The 15388-nt window shown below is 49.6% G+C and overlaps 7 protein-coding genes across 7 annotated transcripts; 5 read left to right on the top strand and 2 right to left on the bottom strand.

Moving 5' to 3' along the window:
- Nucleotides 1-2: 2 nt before the first annotated feature.
- On the top strand, nt 3-2525 carry C8Q69DRAFT_295236 (PHD finger domain protein). Its single transcript, XM_028627077.1, has 5 exons — nt 3-652; nt 718-1412; nt 1475-1683; nt 1747-2298; nt 2353-2525. Exons 1-5 carry the CDS (start codon nt 251-253, stop codon nt 2412-2414), a joined length of 1920 nt encoding a protein of 639 aa, XP_028484154.1. The 5' UTR covers nt 3-250; the 3' UTR covers nt 2415-2525.
- Nucleotides 2526-3173: 648 nt separating this feature from the next.
- On the top strand, nt 3174-5285 carry C8Q69DRAFT_294946 (kinase-like domain-containing protein). The gene is made up of 4 exons (XM_028627071.1): nt 3174-3405; nt 3471-3770; nt 3835-4197; nt 4266-5285. Exons 1-4 carry the CDS (start codon nt 3273-3275, stop codon nt 5135-5137), a joined length of 1668 nt encoding a protein of 555 aa, XP_028484153.1. The 5' UTR covers nt 3174-3272; the 3' UTR covers nt 5138-5285.
- Nucleotides 5286-5298: 13 nt separating this feature from the next.
- On the bottom strand, nt 5299-7764 carry C8Q69DRAFT_294990 (CwfJ C-terminus 1-domain-containing protein-like protein). The gene is made up of 2 exons (XM_028627072.1): nt 6335-7764; nt 5299-6281 (listed from the first exon to the last, which is right to left on the bottom strand). Exons 1-2 carry the CDS (start codon nt 7613-7615, stop codon nt 5460-5462), a joined length of 2103 nt encoding a protein of 700 aa, XP_028484152.1. The 5' UTR covers nt 7616-7764; the 3' UTR covers nt 5299-5459.
- A 23-nt stretch (nt 7765-7787) lies between these two features.
- Nucleotides 7788-9308, top strand: C8Q69DRAFT_470428 (putative ATP binding protein). Its single transcript, XM_028630833.1, has 2 exons — nt 7788-7956; nt 8029-9308. The coding sequence occupies exons 1-2, from the start codon at nt 7914-7916 to the stop codon at nt 9192-9194; spliced, it is 1209 nt and encodes a 402-aa protein (XP_028484151.1). The 5' UTR covers nt 7788-7913; the 3' UTR covers nt 9195-9308.
- A 997-nt stretch (nt 9309-10305) lies between these two features.
- C8Q69DRAFT_295021 (hypothetical protein) lies at nt 10306-11186 on the top strand. Its single transcript, XM_028627073.1, has 2 exons — nt 10306-10751; nt 10837-11186. Exons 1-2 carry the CDS (start codon nt 10399-10401, stop codon nt 11099-11101), a joined length of 618 nt encoding a protein of 205 aa, XP_028484150.1. The 5' UTR covers nt 10306-10398; the 3' UTR covers nt 11102-11186.
- Nucleotides 11187-12488: 1302 nt separating this feature from the next.
- On the top strand, nt 12489-13949 carry C8Q69DRAFT_294887 (hypothetical protein). The gene is made up of 4 exons (XM_028627069.1): nt 12489-12682; nt 12838-12955; nt 13223-13767; nt 13868-13949. Exons 1-3 carry the CDS (start codon nt 12677-12679, stop codon nt 13633-13635), a joined length of 537 nt encoding a protein of 178 aa, XP_028484149.1. The 5' UTR covers nt 12489-12676; the 3' UTR covers nt 13636-13767; nt 13868-13949.
- A 491-nt stretch (nt 13950-14440) lies between these two features.
- On the bottom strand, nt 14441-15330 carry C8Q69DRAFT_445433 (hypothetical protein; the record flags this gene model as incomplete). The annotated part of the gene is made up of 2 exons (XM_028629065.1): nt 14441-15118; nt 15181-15330. The coding sequence occupies 2 exons, from the start codon at nt 15328-15330 to the stop codon at nt 14441-14443; spliced, it is 828 nt and encodes a 275-aa protein (XP_028484148.1).
- Nucleotides 15331-15388: the final 58 nt, after the last annotated feature.

Raw genomic sequence — 15388 nt, 5'->3', positions numbered from 1 at the left:
TCATCGTACATAAAATTCCACAAACGGTTAGTGCATAAAATTCCCAAACAGGCAAGTGCAAGCTCTCCAGCTCTCTTCGCCGCCTTCTCCTCATCCTCTCGGCTTCATCTTTTCCTGCGTCCCTCGCTTTTCCTGGCCTGTTCATGCTATGATCTCTTGAGCCTCATTTTCGAATCATATCGCAGCTCTCTCTTTACCTACGCTACAGAGCAGACTCTCCAGGATCGATCCCGGTCCGGCTGGAGCAACCATGTCTGCCGCCGTAGCGTCGTCGTCGACAGTAAACTCGCAAGCCCAGGGTGTCCGCCAGCCTGTGCGGCAGACGCGAACGAACCCATCACGGACATCTAAGACGCTGAGTCGATCTTCTTTCGCCTATGGTCACTCCTCTGTGACAGATGCACCGCCAACTCCTACCATCCCGCACGGATTCTATCCAGCGCTGTCCCATTTCACCGATGCCGTCGCTGCGCTGCCCCGAGAGTTTCGTCGTCACAACTCCCTGCTGAAGGAGGTGGATGCGAAGGCATGGGCACTGGAGGAGAATCTATTGCAGCTTTTGAAGACTGCCTCTGACTCAGAGCCTGTTCCATACCCGCCTAATCCGGCGCCGATAGTGGACGGCTTCATTCGCGAGGATGCGCAACCGAAGGTGCGTCGCTCCCATAGCGGGCAGAGGGATTTTATATAGTTACTGACGTGAGGATCTCGCCGTAGGATGCTTCGCAAATCCCAGAATCGCATGAGAGCAAGAATCGCAGACTGCTCTTCGACCGTGTTCGGCACACCCTGACGGACCTGATGATGACGGCGGATGAGAAGAACCATGTGCTGACCAATGCCAACGAGGAGCTCGACAGACAGCTCTTCCGTCTCGATACCGTATTCCCGTATATATCAGGTGAGATTAGCGAGGAGTCTCGACTGGGTAGCCTCACCCACTGGGCCTATTCGAATAAATCGGCGGCCAAGGATGCTCGCAGCACAAACGAGCGTCCCCGTCGCGAGGCAGCGAAGCAGGATCTTGCTGCTCTCCACGAAGCTGAAGCGGCCTCTCGTAGCGAAGCACGACGTGAAGCCGTCCTGGCTCGAAAGCAGCGCCGCGCACACCAAGACTCCGACTTTGATGAAGCGCGCGTTGGTCGCAAGGGTGCTGGAGCCAAGGCTCGAGGTGGTGCTGGGGCGGACAACGCTGCTGAACAAACTGGACTGGGAATCGCTGGTACGGCTACTGCCCCGACCAAGCGCCGGAAGGTCGAGCGGCCACAACCGGTGCAGACAGGAGCTGCCATGGAGCGGTCTCTGAGCGGCGTCACTGCCGGCGGACGTGCCCATTCGAAGGATGCTCCCGCTGCGGAAACCAAGAAGAGAGCCCGGGCATCTAATGCTCCTGCTGCTAATGGTCGCAAACGGTACGTTGTATCAGTCGTATGTGTCAATGGAGAAATGGAGACGGTTGCTAACTCCATCGTAGGAATAATACCACCACTGCCGGACCTGGCTCACCCTCTCTGGTCTCCTCCCCTGTTATTGGGACGTTCAATGCCCCGAGAAACGCACCTAGCCCTGGTCCGAATACGACTGCCCGGCCGCAGTCTTCCAGAGCCCAGCCAAACAATAACCAGGCTTCAAATGCTCGCCAGAGACCGCCTTCTTCCGCATCGAACCGTGCGAACAATGGCAGTACGTTCCCCGGACCTGGACCTACCCTGGACACTACCCCTTCTAACACGGGCCCAACCATAGACAAATCCGCAGAAACAAAGCCTCCAGTCAAAGAAGGGACCAAGGAAGCTACTCCACACGCGGGCGCGGAGGCTACTCCTGATGTCATGGATACAGCAGATGATGCTGCCACAGCCCCGGCTTCTGTAGCGACGAAGCAAGAAGGGACAGAGCAGGCAAGTGTAGAGCCCAGTCCAGCAGGGATTGAAAGGGCGGACCCTGCACCGCCTTCAGCTCCAGCTGCAAAAGGTCGAGCCTCGAAGAATTCCACTCCTGTGGCCACCACCTTCTCTGAAGCCACTCAGCAGCGATCCCGGCCGTCTCGGAACACCGATACCGCAGGCGTTAAAAGGGCTAAGAAGGGCCTGGCGCTGGTCCAGCAGGCTGCTGCTGCCACCGAAGACGAAGAATCGTCGCGCGAGGGTGACGATGAGGACGACGATGGAGAGCCACGGTACTGCTACTGCAACGAGATCAGTTTCGGAGAGATGGTGGCGTGCGATAATGATGCTTGCCCTCGAGAGTGGTTCCATCTGTCTTGTGTTGGGCTGACGAAGCCACCGGGGAAGAATGGTAAGTTTGTCTTCCTGTCGTCTGTCATTCGAAGCGCTAACTCGGTATGTACAGTGAAATGGTATTGCAACGAGTGCAAGGAGAACATGAGACGGGGGCGCTCCAGCGGGAAATAAAAGGGCTGGTCGCTACTTTGCTATTCTCGTATGATACCTTAATGATTGTTAATACTGGATTGGCGGGCAGGTAATATCCGGTGACTGGGATTGTGATATGGGAGTTTCTGGAGCATTTGCGGCCTCTTGTGTTTACAGTGTTCTCGTGTTGCTAAATTGGCTGCATCAGCAGCACACATAGATCATGTGAAATCCTCTTGATATCAATTCCACTTGCATCTTTTATATTTCACTCGATGATTCATACACCTGCCCTATATGCGCTAAAAACAGTAGCAGTAAACCTAGTTTATAAATCCATAGCATAATCCATGGCAGCATCACATCAACTATTGAAAAGTCCTCTATCAAACAACAACCTATCGAGAAGGATATTAAGAACCGCCACTTGACGACTTAGGATAATATTTAGGAACTATGCAACTAATCATCATCAGTCGTGGGATTTCTAAGTATATAGTCGAGTTATTATATAGTTCTATAGTCTCGGAGTTTGAAGTAAAAGGAAAAGTAAAAGCAAATCTTATTCGAAAGTTTAATCCTAAAAAAGCATATCCGATAATCACAACGCCTCTTGCATGTCTCTCTCCAAGAAAGCAGCTCATTTGGATGCTGAAGCTGAACTTGGGCGCTTCGTGAAACAAAGCGATGCGGTGTAGATAGTGCCTGGGGCAACAGCACGCAGCCTGTGATTCGCCCGCCCTTATTACTTATGGGCATCAACGAACGTCGAGCTTCAAGGGAGATCTGATGGACAGAACAACTAACGGATGATAACACAACAGCTGATTGTCAGATTTCTCTCGAGCATGAGACGTGCATATTGATAAAAGGCGTGGAATTGATTCCAGGCCAGTTATGTCATTGATTGCTACTATGCAATACGCGCTTACCTCTTCGTTTACTACCAATGCATTCCACCTCAGATCTACCGCAACGGTCCTATTCCCAAGAAGACCTCTCTCTAGGTACATCTCGATAACTTGCCAGGGTATGTCCAGTATCCTTCAATGATGTAGTAGCATTCCTTCCGGAACAGGTTTCTTACGTTTCTAGGCGAGCCTATTCGGCGCGAGCAGCTGTTTGAATATACCAATGGGCGATTCCTTGTCAACGAAGCCCGCGAACGAGCTAGACGCTATGCCAAATTCGACGTCGATGCTCTCTGCTCTTTGGTTTCTTCCTTACCTTCCATTTCGTCTCCCATTTCGAAAATCGATAAAATAGAGGGCGGCTTCAATAAAGCATTGTTGATGACTGCAGAGAACGGAAAGGAGGTCATTGCTAAGATCCCCCTTGCACAAATCGTACCTCCGAAGTATGTCACGGAATCCGAAGCTGCTACTCTGGATTTCGGTAATGTTATCTATCTGACATCTAAGAATCTGTAGTGTATTTTTCTAATCATCACAATTGCCAGTCGATCGTTACACGTCTGTACCAGTATGCAAAGTTCTAGCGTGGAGTTCTGAGATATCGAATCCCGTGGGATCGGAATATATCATAATGGAGAAAGCCCCAGGGAGACAGCTAATCGAATTATGGGGAGATATGGATTTATCCAGTCGGTTCAAATTGATTCACAATCTAGCTCAGATGGAGAGTAGTGTCGCATCTAGAAAGTTTCCTGGTTATGGGAGTTTGTATTTTCGGGATACGTTCGAGCGTGATTCTAGCAGATCATCTATAGCCATGGATGATGATGATACGTATTGTATCGGACCATATTATCACGAGGGATGGTTTCCTCAGTTCGGAAATCATCGAGATGATGCTGGACCGTGTAAGTCCCCTCATACATACAATTTAGCCCCTTCTGTTTTTCCTAACACCAACTTCAACTTCTCCCAGGGACCAATCTTACCGACTTCAGTCTCTCCATGGCTAACAGAGGAATTTGGCACGTATCAAACTCCAACCACCTCACGGCTCGTGGTCCACACTACGGCTCTAAAGATGAACATATCCAGACACTAAAAAACACCCAGAAAATCATACCAATATTGGCAGAACATCCTACTTTACAACGATTTTCCACACCAACACTTTGGCATTCTGATCTTCACCTAGGGAATATATTTGTCTCTAATACCGACCCCACAGTCATCGTCAATATAATAGACTGGCAATACACCTCTATCCTACCTTCTTTCACACAAGTTCAATGGCCGGAATTTCTCAATCCACCAGAAAACTATCAGGTTGGAATGATCAAACCGGATCTACCCGCGACCTTCAACCACATGGACGAAGACGAGAAGGAATACGCTCTATCACAGAGAGACAAAGCGATGCTTAGCAAGCGGTACGAAGCGGCGGTAGCCAAGTATCATTACGAATCATTCCTGGCTTTGATCGGTATCAATCGTAGTGTGCAGCATTTATTCTCCTCGTGCGAGAGGACGTATAAGGATGGTATTGTACCGCATCGTGATTCTCTCTTGAGGATTTCTCAAACTTGGGAACAGATTGGACTTCCGGGGTTATGTCCTTTTGAAGTTAGCATTGAGGGGTTAGAGAAGCATGCATGGGAACTCGAACGGTATACGGACTGGTGTACGTTGTGGGGGTATACGCGGCAGATACTGTGCATAGATAAGGATGGTTGGGTGTCTCCTCGGTTGGACTTTGATAAGGTTAAGGAGAGACATGATGAGCTGTTCGAACTTTACATGCTGAGGGAGAGTGAAGAGATGTCAGAAGATGAGGCGAGGAGTCTTTGATTTTACATTGAGAGGGAGTGAAAGGTGCCAATATCAAGAGCCCGGAGTCCGGAGAGTGTATGTAAGACACCGCAATAACTGTTGCAAGGTATCGAAACCATCCACTTCGCCGCTTGAGAACTGAGTGGTACATATGACTCTGCGTTTGGTAAACCGTCGCGAAATACAGGCGAGCTTATTTAAGCTGACCCTTAAAACAATATGCTGATTACATATAGAACAGATAGAAAGACGCAGTCATCCTTCGCCCTCAAAAATCGTATATAATACATTTTTTTGACTTGTCCTACTTTTCCATGCACGCTCAGTGGTTGGAGAAACTTCATCCTTCTACCAACACCCGTGTCCAGTCGAACTTCCTCCAGCGTTTCCGGAAGCCGTCCACACGTCTGTCACCGCCCCTGGACCACCGTCCTTGCCGCTTTATAACGTCTGGTTCCAAGTCGAGCATGCCTCCGATTGTTTCCCGAGCGAAGAGATCTCCGCGTGGCCAGCGATGCTCGTGCTCGACGATATGGCCGAGTCCGCCGTCCAAATCGAACCAGACGTGGAAGTAGGGCATCTCCTTTGCGATCGAGCGTCGGAAGGCCAGTTTCCCTAGTCCCTCTCTCGCTTTCGCGCGAGTGTCGATCAGCTTGCGGTGTTGCGTCCATTCCGAGTCGGCTTGTAGAATTGCCTCCTTGAAGAAGGCTGGGGATGTTTCTCCAAGACTATATGGGAGCGGGACCGCTTCCATCGCTGCATGTCGCTTACGTTGAGGTTGTGCGGCATTCTCGTAAAAGATAACGTCGCGCCCTTGGTCGTGATACATCCGAGTCAGGCTCTTCATGAAATTTCGGATCTCTTCCCACTCATCGTCGTCGCATTCCAGCAGATTTGTGCGATGCTGAATGGGCACTATGGTGGCACTTCCCTCGCTGAGCTCAGGCTCCGTGGGGAGCGTAAGATAAGTGCGTGTTGCTAGAGATACTACAGGAGCGATAGGAGGTGTGTTGGTGTCTTCATGGTGGCACAGAGCGCAGCTGTCAAGGATGCGGTTCATCTTCTGGAATTCGTTGATGGCCATGTTCTTCAGGTTGATTTCGGACTTCTGCACCCTCCTTGCCAGTTTTGCCGCATTTTCATCCATATATTCCAGGTCATTCTGAGATATCTTGTCAGCACATGCACATACAAAGCAGTAGGAAGAAATCTTACATCAAATTTGGCGTCTTTGGCGATTCGCTCTGCGAGTCGCATGCCCTCACCACCAGCCTGTCCACGCGTTCGTCGCTCCTCCCGCACCATATCGTCAATAGTCATATCTTCATTCTCCACCACTAGGCCCCTCTCACGACCTCTTTTGTTCTCGACAGCTTTGACTTCATTCCTTTGGCCGGCCAGCATTGGGTTCTCAGCAACCCCGAGCACGACGACATCGGCCTCTTTACGGTTGGCCATATCGGCGGCCGCTATGTTATACCGTTTTTCGAGTTCTTCTGCGTCGGATGAGCCCCGTAGCTTGGCTTTCATCATCTGCGCCTTGAGCCTGTTCAGGGCAGTCAGGTCCAGATGCTGCGTAGTCCTCAGAGGCGGCTCGGTCTCCATCTGTTTGCCCTGACCTTGTGCTTCGTGCTCTTTTTCGGGGTCTCTGGTATGCTGATGCTCGTCCCTATGGATACCACGAGCGAGCTTTCTCTCCTGGAAAAGCTCACCAGTGGGCTTCACCTTTCCGACGTAAGACTCGCCGTATCTTTCTCGGCGGTCCAGTTCTATCTCCTCCTCCCGTGCATCATCGAATGAACGCAGATCTCCGAAACGCTCGACGGCGATATCTTCCACAGGCTTCCCAGTTTCTTCCGCTTCTCTGTAGACGGCTTTGAGTTTCGTCATTCTCCATTGGGAGCCAGCATCGCCAAACTCGTAATCGACCTCATGCGGCGCTGGCTCTTGTTCGATATCCTCAGTCGCTTTTCCATTATTGATATCTTGGAGGTGCTCATTGAGCTCTCTGTCGTGGATTTTGAGTTCGAAATCGGCCTGCAACATCTTCGGCTTTGGTGCTTCCTGTAAGCGATCCTTGTCATGTCGTTGTACGTAGTCGATATCCAAAGCCGACGGAGCTTCCATCCAAGCATCTCGTTTCAGCCGCGTCGGCTCCTCTTGCACTACCCGTTTCGGAACAGGTTCCTCGAGCTCTTCTCTGCTGCCTCGATGTCTCCGCTTATGGCTGTGTTCGTGGCTGTCGCCGTTGCTGGAAGAATGCCGTGAACGTTTGTGCCGATGACGTTCCTCATCATCTCGATGTCTGTGTCGGTCATGATCGCGATCGCGCTCCCTTTCTCTCGACCGTGACGAGTGACGGCGGTGATGATGGTGATTATGACGGTGATGCCGTTCCCTCGAGCGGTCTCTTTCGCGGTCCTTGTCCTTGCTGCTCCTGTGTTCCCGCCGCTCTTTACTCTCTGCGAGCGACTTCTCGAAATCTTCGAGCGTCATTGTTTTGGTGCCGACAAGCAGTGCTTGATGGCTCGTTGAGCTGAACGTTGTCTGTTGGGAGCAGAACGCGCTTTCAGAAGGGCAAACTCCGGGATGACGTCTGGCCGGGCTAGACTCCACCTCGTTCTTCTATGGTAAGCCAAACTCCCCGCGAAGAATTTCTGTCGAGAGCTAATAATCGACAACTCCCCCACCCGCTCTTTTATTTGCAGCATATCTCGTCTCTCTTCGCTCTTGTTCATAAAATTCATCACAGAACTTGTCACTCGACGAATCTTGCGAACGCGCCACTGCAACCATGGCGAAGTCGCCGGTGGCGGTCGTCTGCGTCGGCATGGCCGGTGCGTATCCCCTCGTTCTGACCTTACTGACAGAGCGCAGACTGATAATAATGGATGATGTGTTTGATTTAGGCTCCGGAAAGACGACCTTCATGCAGAGAATCAATTCCTACCTACATTCAGAGAAGAAGATACCATACGTGCTGAATTTGGACCCCGCAGTGCACACGGTCCCATTCGAGAGCAACATCGATATCCGTGATTCGATCAACTACAAAGAAGTCATGAAACAGTACAACTTAGGGCCCAACGGTGGCATCCTTACGTCCCTGAACCTTTTCGCTACAAAAGTGGATCAGATCATAGCGCTGCTGGAGAAGCGAACGTCACCCGATTCGACTACACCGGCCGGACGACCGATCGAGCACATCCTCGTCGATACGCCAGGACAGATCGAGGTGTTTGTATGGAGTGCATCGGGAAGCATCTTGCTTGAGACGCTGGCCTCATCCTTCCCGACCGTGATCGCCTACGTGATTGATACCCCGCGGACGAGTTCGACCAGCACTTTCATGAGCAACATGCTCTACGCATGCAGTATTCTTTACAAGACCAAACTTCCGATGATCCTTGTCTTCAACAAGACCGACGTCAAGGATGCCGAGTTTGCCAAGGAGTGGATGACCGACTTTGATGCATTCCAGACAGCGCTGCGACAAGAGGAAGAGGCGGGTGTCTTTGGGGCGGAGGGAGGTACGGGAGGATTTGGCAGCGGCAGCGGATACATGGGATCGCTGCTGAACAGTATGAGCTTGATGCTGGAGGAATTTTACCGCCATCTCAATGTCGTCGGGGTAAGCTCCATGACCGGAGACGGTATCGATGAGTTCTTCGAGGCAGTGGAGGAAAAGCGCCAGGAATTCGAACGTGACTACAAGCCCGAGCTAGAACGCAAAAGAAAAGAGCGCGAAGACGCCAAGGCGGCCCGACGCGAGCAAGAGCTGGGCAAACTTATGAGAGACATGAGCGTCTCCGGGGTTAGTCGTCCATCGCAAACAGCGCGGGATGAGGCGGAAACTGTCAGTGAGGCTGAAGACGATGCCATCGACTCGCGTGACACGATTGGTGCTACGGACTCTGCGGACGAGGATTCCGAGGACGACTATAATACATCCGGAACAGGGGGAGACGAGGGCCTGTCACAGCGCTACCAGCAAGCTCTGGCCGGGTCGTCGTCGCAGGATGAGAAAGACCACAGTTTTACCCGATATCTGCGTGCTAGTAATATCAATCGATGATGCCATAGTATCGATAATCAGAGAGTTCGATGGCTGAAGCTGTTGTGCCGCCGTTTAGCTTAGCGCTATGTTCCGTTGTTTTTTTTTTTTTTTTTTTTTTTCTCTTCTTCTTTTACCCCTGGTCCTTTGTCACTTTTATTCCTTGTATGACCGGCTTCCATACTTACGGCTTGCTCATCCCTGGTCAGACCCCGGAGTCTTCGCGTACTTTGTCGCCACTGCACACCGCTGCTGCAGCCCAATCGATCTCCGGCGCCCTGCATCGGAAGCTGTCCCGGCATCCGCGATCTTTTTGCGACAAGTACCAACTCACCAGTATCGAGACGGGGGAGACGAGGTGCTTAGCGAGAGATCATTTCATTTTAGCTCCGGGATAATCGACGGGAACCGGGAATGTCGTCACAAGCAGGGGAGTCAAAAAAGGTGTTACCATCCAAAGCCACATACAAGCCCATTTCGCGATCTACTTGTACATACTCCGTAAGTCGGCTCCACTACCGAGAAGCACGTCGATCCATGCAACCCCCAGCAGAAGAAAAGAAGGCCAGGAACGCACTGATAGTGATGCTCTCCGCCCGCTCCGTCTTGAGTACTACTGTCTTGCTGTTGTTTGTTTGTTTGTATCTTAATAATACGGTTTCCTTTTGAAGGATTGTCGGGGGATGTTGATCTTCTGCAACATCCTTAAAACGATACCCCCCCCCCTCTCCCCTCCCAGCAGCCCTAGGACCCCTGAGGCCAGTGTGTCACCGTCGGCTGGCGCGATGATAATATTCAGTGACGATCTGATTTGTGGCGGTCTTTTTCTTTTTTTCTGCTGGACTTGTTTCCACAGGTGCCCCATAGGGTCTGGTTCAGCTCTATCGACTTTAGGTCTTTTCTGGGGCTGCCTGAGCCAGTCAGCTCTCGTTGTTTCAATTCACGCGACGTGCTTTTGTTGGCTATGGTCATGCGCGTCCGTAGGGAAGAGGGAAGTAGTACTACACCGCATATAATGTATGAATGTCTCTGAAAAAGCTCGGCAATTGTTTTCTGCTGCCGTGGAGTGGCTGAAACAGTCCAGCTGTCGACCCTACCTTTTTTTGACCCTTAGAGCCCTTTCACATCCACGTTCATTCTTAGCTTCACCTGATTTCAAACCGGGGTAGCTCTGCGCCCTATCACTGTTTATCGTCACTGTCTACTTCACTCTCTTGTCATTTGCATGCTGGCAGACTCAGTGATTGGGCTCAATTCCCCGGGCCCAGTCATCTATGCGGATCGAGAGATGGGGTTATCCTCCCCGTCAAGAGCGACACAACATGACCGAGAGCTTATACTGTCGCTTAAATCCTGTCCCAATCTGACGTTGAATCATAATAATAATACTACCATGACAAGAGGTCTCTCGGACGACGGGACAGACCCCAGGGACAAGTGGACGCAAACATCCTCCGAGATGGACCTCAAAGATCCTAATAATCACAGCCAGCATGCATTGCATTGCCCTCACGCTGCTCGGCTTCAGAAAGCCGGTCCTCTCTGTCGGGAGTATGAGAAGATGATCTCGGGGCAGCCGTATGTCGTCTCTCCATGGGTATCTTGTGTATATGATAAGTTGGCCGCGGTTCGACGCTGATATCGAAGTGTGGTTCGCGAACAGATTTAGACTACTATCATCGCCCAGTCTGCAGGGAAGGAAACTGCGGGCGCGACAGTTCTGTATCAGTTATAATCAAGACGATATCCCCAACGATCCTAAAGTGCCTCCAGAGAAGGTGTTCCAAGGCCTCCGGAACCGACGGGAGAAGATGCTGCGTACGATCATCGGAGAGGTCGGTGAGCAGCCGGTCATCGAACCTCCATTTAACTTTCAGTATGGTAGCAATATCGCTCTAGGAGATAAGTTCTACGCCAACGTCAAGTGAGTCTACTGCTCGTGTGTAGGGGAGAGAGAGAGAAAGAGAGAGGAAGGAAAAAAGTCTCAGGACGAATACTTACGGTCGCTCCCAACCAGTCTTCGCATCCATGACAGCGGCTTCGTTACGATTGGCAACCGCGTTCTCATCGCCCCCAATGTGACCATTCTGACTGAAAGTCATGATAAAGATGTCCAGAGTCGTCGTGACGGCGTCGTGTATGCGCGATCGGTCACTATAGGCGACGATTGCTGGATCGGATCCGGAGCCACCATCCTCCCGGGCGTGACGATAGGGAAAGGCACCACGATCGGTGCCGGATCTCTTGTGACGAAGGATATCCCACCGTTCAGTGTCGCTTGGGGCGTTCCTGCTCGGGTCATCCACGGGGTTGACGATCCGGATGCTGCTGATGGCTCACAGTACAAAGCCCCCCAGCATCTGTGATGTTTTTTTGTTCGGGGGGGGACTGAGACCCAAGAATCACTTTCCTTTCCTTTCTTCATCCTTATTTTATTATTATTATTATTATTCTACATCTCTTACAGGGCGTTCTGAAGTCGGTACCCGGAAGGACAAAAGTTTTCGGTTCGAGATTGCTAGGGAAAGGACATCACATCACAGGAGCGAACAAGCGGTGAAATTCGGATATGCATAACCCTCATTTTATTTCATTTCGTTTTTATTCTTGTCTCTCTTCTTTTCTTATGATTATTATTAGAACAGGTAATTTAGGTATCGTGGATTCAAGATGCTACTTGGATGGTTTATCTGAATTTGTAATCTAGACTCTAGAGTAGTCAAGGAACTGTATACCATAAGCTGTCAACCAATCGAGCGATACCAAACCAGCAAATCAACTCGACAGCCTAACCACTCCGCCAATGACTATCTATTATTATTAGACTAGATCCTTCATACTCAAGAGTCAAGACACTCTCGACTTGATTAATTAATCAATTAATGCAATAGTTAGCATAAATCTAGATGCAAACCCCACAAACACACCGGATCTCCCCAAAGTTCCAGCTGGATATCGCATGATGTCATAACTACACTAACTCTTTGACGCCAATCAAGAATGAAAAAGAATGAATTCGTTCAATTGAATCAAGTTCCGAAGCAAAAGTACCCCATCTCTCTACTAAGTAAGTCATCTTGGTGAACGCATATGCCAGGTTTGTGAGAACGCCTCGTTGCAGAGAGGGCCCCTCCATCCCGGCAATTTAAGAATCGTTGCTCCCCCCCTTCTCCCCTCACAGCTAGCTACTTATCCTTGTTCCCCAGACCGCTCCGTCTTGGTGGTACTTTTGACCTTTCCTCAGCTCATCTTGCATTGACTCGACTCGACTCACGGTACTGTGTTACTGTCTTGATATCGTTGATTTCATTGAAAAGAAGAAAGAAAGCAAAAGCAAGAAATCTTTCTTATTCAGTGAGATATCGAAGCTTCCAAAAACAATACCGGCTTGCTATCTATCTATCTAATATACCCCGGATTTCATCATCTCGAGTGTTCCACATTTTCTGGAAAGAAAAGAGAGAATAATAACCATACCCTTGGGATTCATTCGGCCCCCCATCATGGATGTACGTGCGTTCTGTCCCTCTTGACCTTGACCCCCTGCATGCATCCCAGGGCGCAATCTCTCTGCTCCTGCAATAATGCCTGTCGCCAATTCTAGGTTTTCTCCATATCTATAGTCTACTTATAGGAACTAACGGATTCTGTCACTGGTCACCAGGTCTTTTACACCTACACCTACGGAACAGCCGCATGGCTATCCGTCCAAGGATTCCTATTGCTGGCATCGCCCAAGATGACGGTGACGATGCTGTTAGATGAGACTAGACCTCCGTCATGTAAGTAAATACCTAGCCAGTTCTGGATTGGAGGGGTCGCCATTTTTTTTTTTCTTCTTCTTCCTGCAACTAGTTAAGGGGGACTTGTGTCATCTTCCATTGCCCCGGCATGTTATTCGTGGTCATATACTTAGTGGAGAAGGGGGAGACAGCCTTCTTTTCCCCGGAGCCGGAGAGAAAAGAACAAGCACCAGCACCAGCAAAAAGCAAAAAAAAAAAGTCCCCCAGAAAAGAAAGGACTAACTAATCTATATTCTGCAATCTTAGCGATTGAAATCTACCTTTCCCGATGCTCCGGATTGAGCCTCCTCACACTAGCCATCCTGACGATCCTTCTCACTGGATCCGTCCCCCTAACATCGACAGCCAATCGACCCGTTACCACAAACGATAATGACCCCAAGGCGCCCTATGCCGTGCCTACGATGCTCATCACCACTATCTTCCATGGAATCAGCGGGTTCTACGCCTACACGTGGTTCACGACTAGTGGACAAGCGGCCTTTGCGCTGGGAATGGCTGGATATGCGCTCGTGGGGGCCGTGGGACTTTGGTGTTTGCTTTTCGCAAGCGAGCATGGGAAGATTAGTCGGAAGACGGGAGTCGATAAGAGGACGTCGGGGTTCCCGTTTGAGAATAAGGAGGCTGATAAGCGGTTTGAGTCGAAGAAGGGACTGTGAGGTTGGATTTGGAGTTGAGGTCTTCTGACGTGATGTCGTGGAAATGGCATGTGGAGATGGAATTACGGTTGAAAGGAAGGTCTCGATCCGATCCTACTCTCGATCTATCACTCCGTATGGGGTAGTTAAAGGGTAGGATTATCTAGCTACGATCGAATGTATAACGTATTTGAGTTAAAGGCGCATTGGAGATGTGGGCGGCGGCATGTACAATAACTAACTAATTAGGTAGGGGAAATCTGGAGATCATTTACCTATGCGATGCGATGCGATGCGATGCCATCCTGCAACTAGGAAATAATTACTAGAAGACAGGAAGAACAAAAAAAGGAAAGAAAGATAGATCTCGACTTCGGTTAATGCTTTTATCTTATTCGACGAATAATTCAGCCTGAATAACTAAACCATTTCCCACTTGCATCAGCATAACTTATATCTCGATAAGACTCTTTGATAACTATCGTCTGAACGCGCGGCTTAAGTTAGTTAGCGCGTGCGATGAATAATCCCCTATATCAATATTGACCAATGTGTCTTCTTCATGGCTATTTCCCTCGAAAGTGGACGAAATCAGGGAAAAAAAATCCCCGATCAAGGATGGGACTCAATACCTTTCGTCGTCTCTTTGCGTATGAGCATCTCGGCCTTGTCCCATCTTCCGATGTTGTGCATGTTGTGGTTTTCAACCGCTACTACTGCGAGTATGGTTTGACTTCTGATAGATAAATGTTTTGCTGTTAATAAAATTAAATCTGTTAAAGAATTTGGTCCTCGACCTGATTCATATTCCGCAGATTGAAAACCTTCACCGTTTGGAATGCCAAAATGAGCGTGGTTGAGGTCGCCAGTGGCATTTTATCGGATCATATATAGTTAATATCTCCTCCAGAGACAATCCACCTAGTAGGGACAGATCCGCAACAGATTCTCCATCATTAATCTGAGAGAGCAGTACAAAACCTGCTTCAAGACTCCGATGGTCTTCTTCTTGGGCATCTTTAAGCTTTTGCGAGGAGATCTCTGGTGGAGAAGAAAGAATCCACGCAGAGTTGAGGTCTATGAGATAAACCCGATCCTTAGTGACCATTATGTTTGCTGCCCTGATATCACGATGAGCTATCGAGGCCTGGTGGAGCTCTTTTAACGCATTCCGAATCTGGTCTGCAATGTGCGCAGTGATTCGGATCTGGGACACCATTTTACCATCAACCCAATCGAACAAGAGTGCTCGGACTTTTTCATCGGTAGCATTTGGTGGCCGATCCCATAGGAACGATTGAACATTAAAATGTTTAGCGACATCCCTCTCAGTTTTGGTCGGGACAAGTATCCAACCATGACAGAACGGAGTGATTTTGCCGTTAAGTTCCTGCCTAATAAGAGACGTGTTTGTGCGGCATTCGATAAAGAAATTGTCGTATACGGCTCTTCGTGATATTCCTCGAAGTCTGGAAGGATATAATAGTGGATTATCGAATTTGAACTACCTCTGAAATGAGTTTTTCAATGTAGAGCGATAGGGTCACTTGGTCATGTCATACCTACCATTTTCAACGCATATGTCTTCCCGTCGATGAGGACTTTGAACACGTAGGCTGCATTTCCTCCTCCTGCGTAATCCAGTACATGGATCTTTTGGCTTCTCAGGGGAAATTGTTCCAGTGTAGGGGAGTATTGGGACTCAAGTGAAGCCATCGTCGAGATGCTAAAACCTTTTAAAGGAGATAGCTGATTCTGTCGCGATTTGACAACA

The sequence above is a fragment of the Paecilomyces variotii genome (assembly GCF_004022145.1).
Source record: "Paecilomyces variotii strain CBS 101075 chromosome Unknown C8Q69scaffold_7, whole genome shotgun sequence".
NCBI lineage: Eukaryota > Fungi > Ascomycota > Eurotiomycetes > Eurotiales > Thermoascaceae > Paecilomyces > Paecilomyces variotii.
This window is presented reverse-complemented; position numbering and strand designations above follow the sequence as displayed.

Coding starts and splice junctions, on each gene's coding strand:
- C8Q69DRAFT_295236 (XM_028627077.1), top strand. CDS start 251: ATGTCTGCCGCCGTAGCGTCGTCGTCGACAGTAAACTCGCAAGCCCAG. Junction 653..717: donor GCGAGGATGCGCAACCGAAG/GTGCGTCGCTCC, acceptor ATCTCGCCGTAG/GATGCTTCGCAAATCCCAGA. Junction 1,413..1,474: donor GCTGCTAATGGTCGCAAACG/GTACGTTGTATC, acceptor ACTCCATCGTAG/GAATAATACCACCACTGCCG.
- C8Q69DRAFT_294946 (XM_028627071.1), top strand. CDS start 3,273: ATGTCATTGATTGCTACTATGCAATACGCGCTTACCTCTTCGTTTACT. Junction 3,406..3,470: donor CATCTCGATAACTTGCCAGG/GTATGTCCAGTA, acceptor TTACGTTTCTAG/GCGAGCCTATTCGGCGCGAG. Junction 3,771..3,834: donor AGCTGCTACTCTGGATTTCG/GTAATGTTATCT, acceptor CACAATTGCCAG/TCGATCGTTACACGTCTGTA.
- C8Q69DRAFT_294990 (XM_028627072.1), bottom strand. CDS start 7,615: ATGACGCTCGAAGATTTCGAGAAGTCGCTCGCAGAGAGTAAAGAGCGG. Junction 6,282..6,334: donor CCAAAGACGCCAAATTTGAT/GTAAGATTTCTT, acceptor AAGATATCTCAG/AATGACCTGGAATATATGGA.
- C8Q69DRAFT_470428 (XM_028630833.1), top strand. CDS start 7,914: ATGGCGAAGTCGCCGGTGGCGGTCGTCTGCGTCGGCATGGCCG. Junction 7,957..8,028: donor CGTCTGCGTCGGCATGGCCG/GTGCGTATCCCC, acceptor TGTTTGATTTAG/GCTCCGGAAAGACGACCTTC.
- C8Q69DRAFT_295021 (XM_028627073.1), top strand. CDS start 10,399: ATGCTGGCAGACTCAGTGATTGGGCTCAATTCCCCGGGCCCAGTCATC. Junction 10,752..10,836: donor AAGATGATCTCGGGGCAGCC/GTATGTCGTCTC, acceptor GTTCGCGAACAG/ATTTAGACTACTATCATCGC.
- C8Q69DRAFT_294887 (XM_028627069.1), top strand. Junction 12,956..13,222: donor TGAGACTAGACCTCCGTCAT/GTAAGTAAATAC, acceptor CTGCAATCTTAG/CGATTGAAATCTACCTTTCC.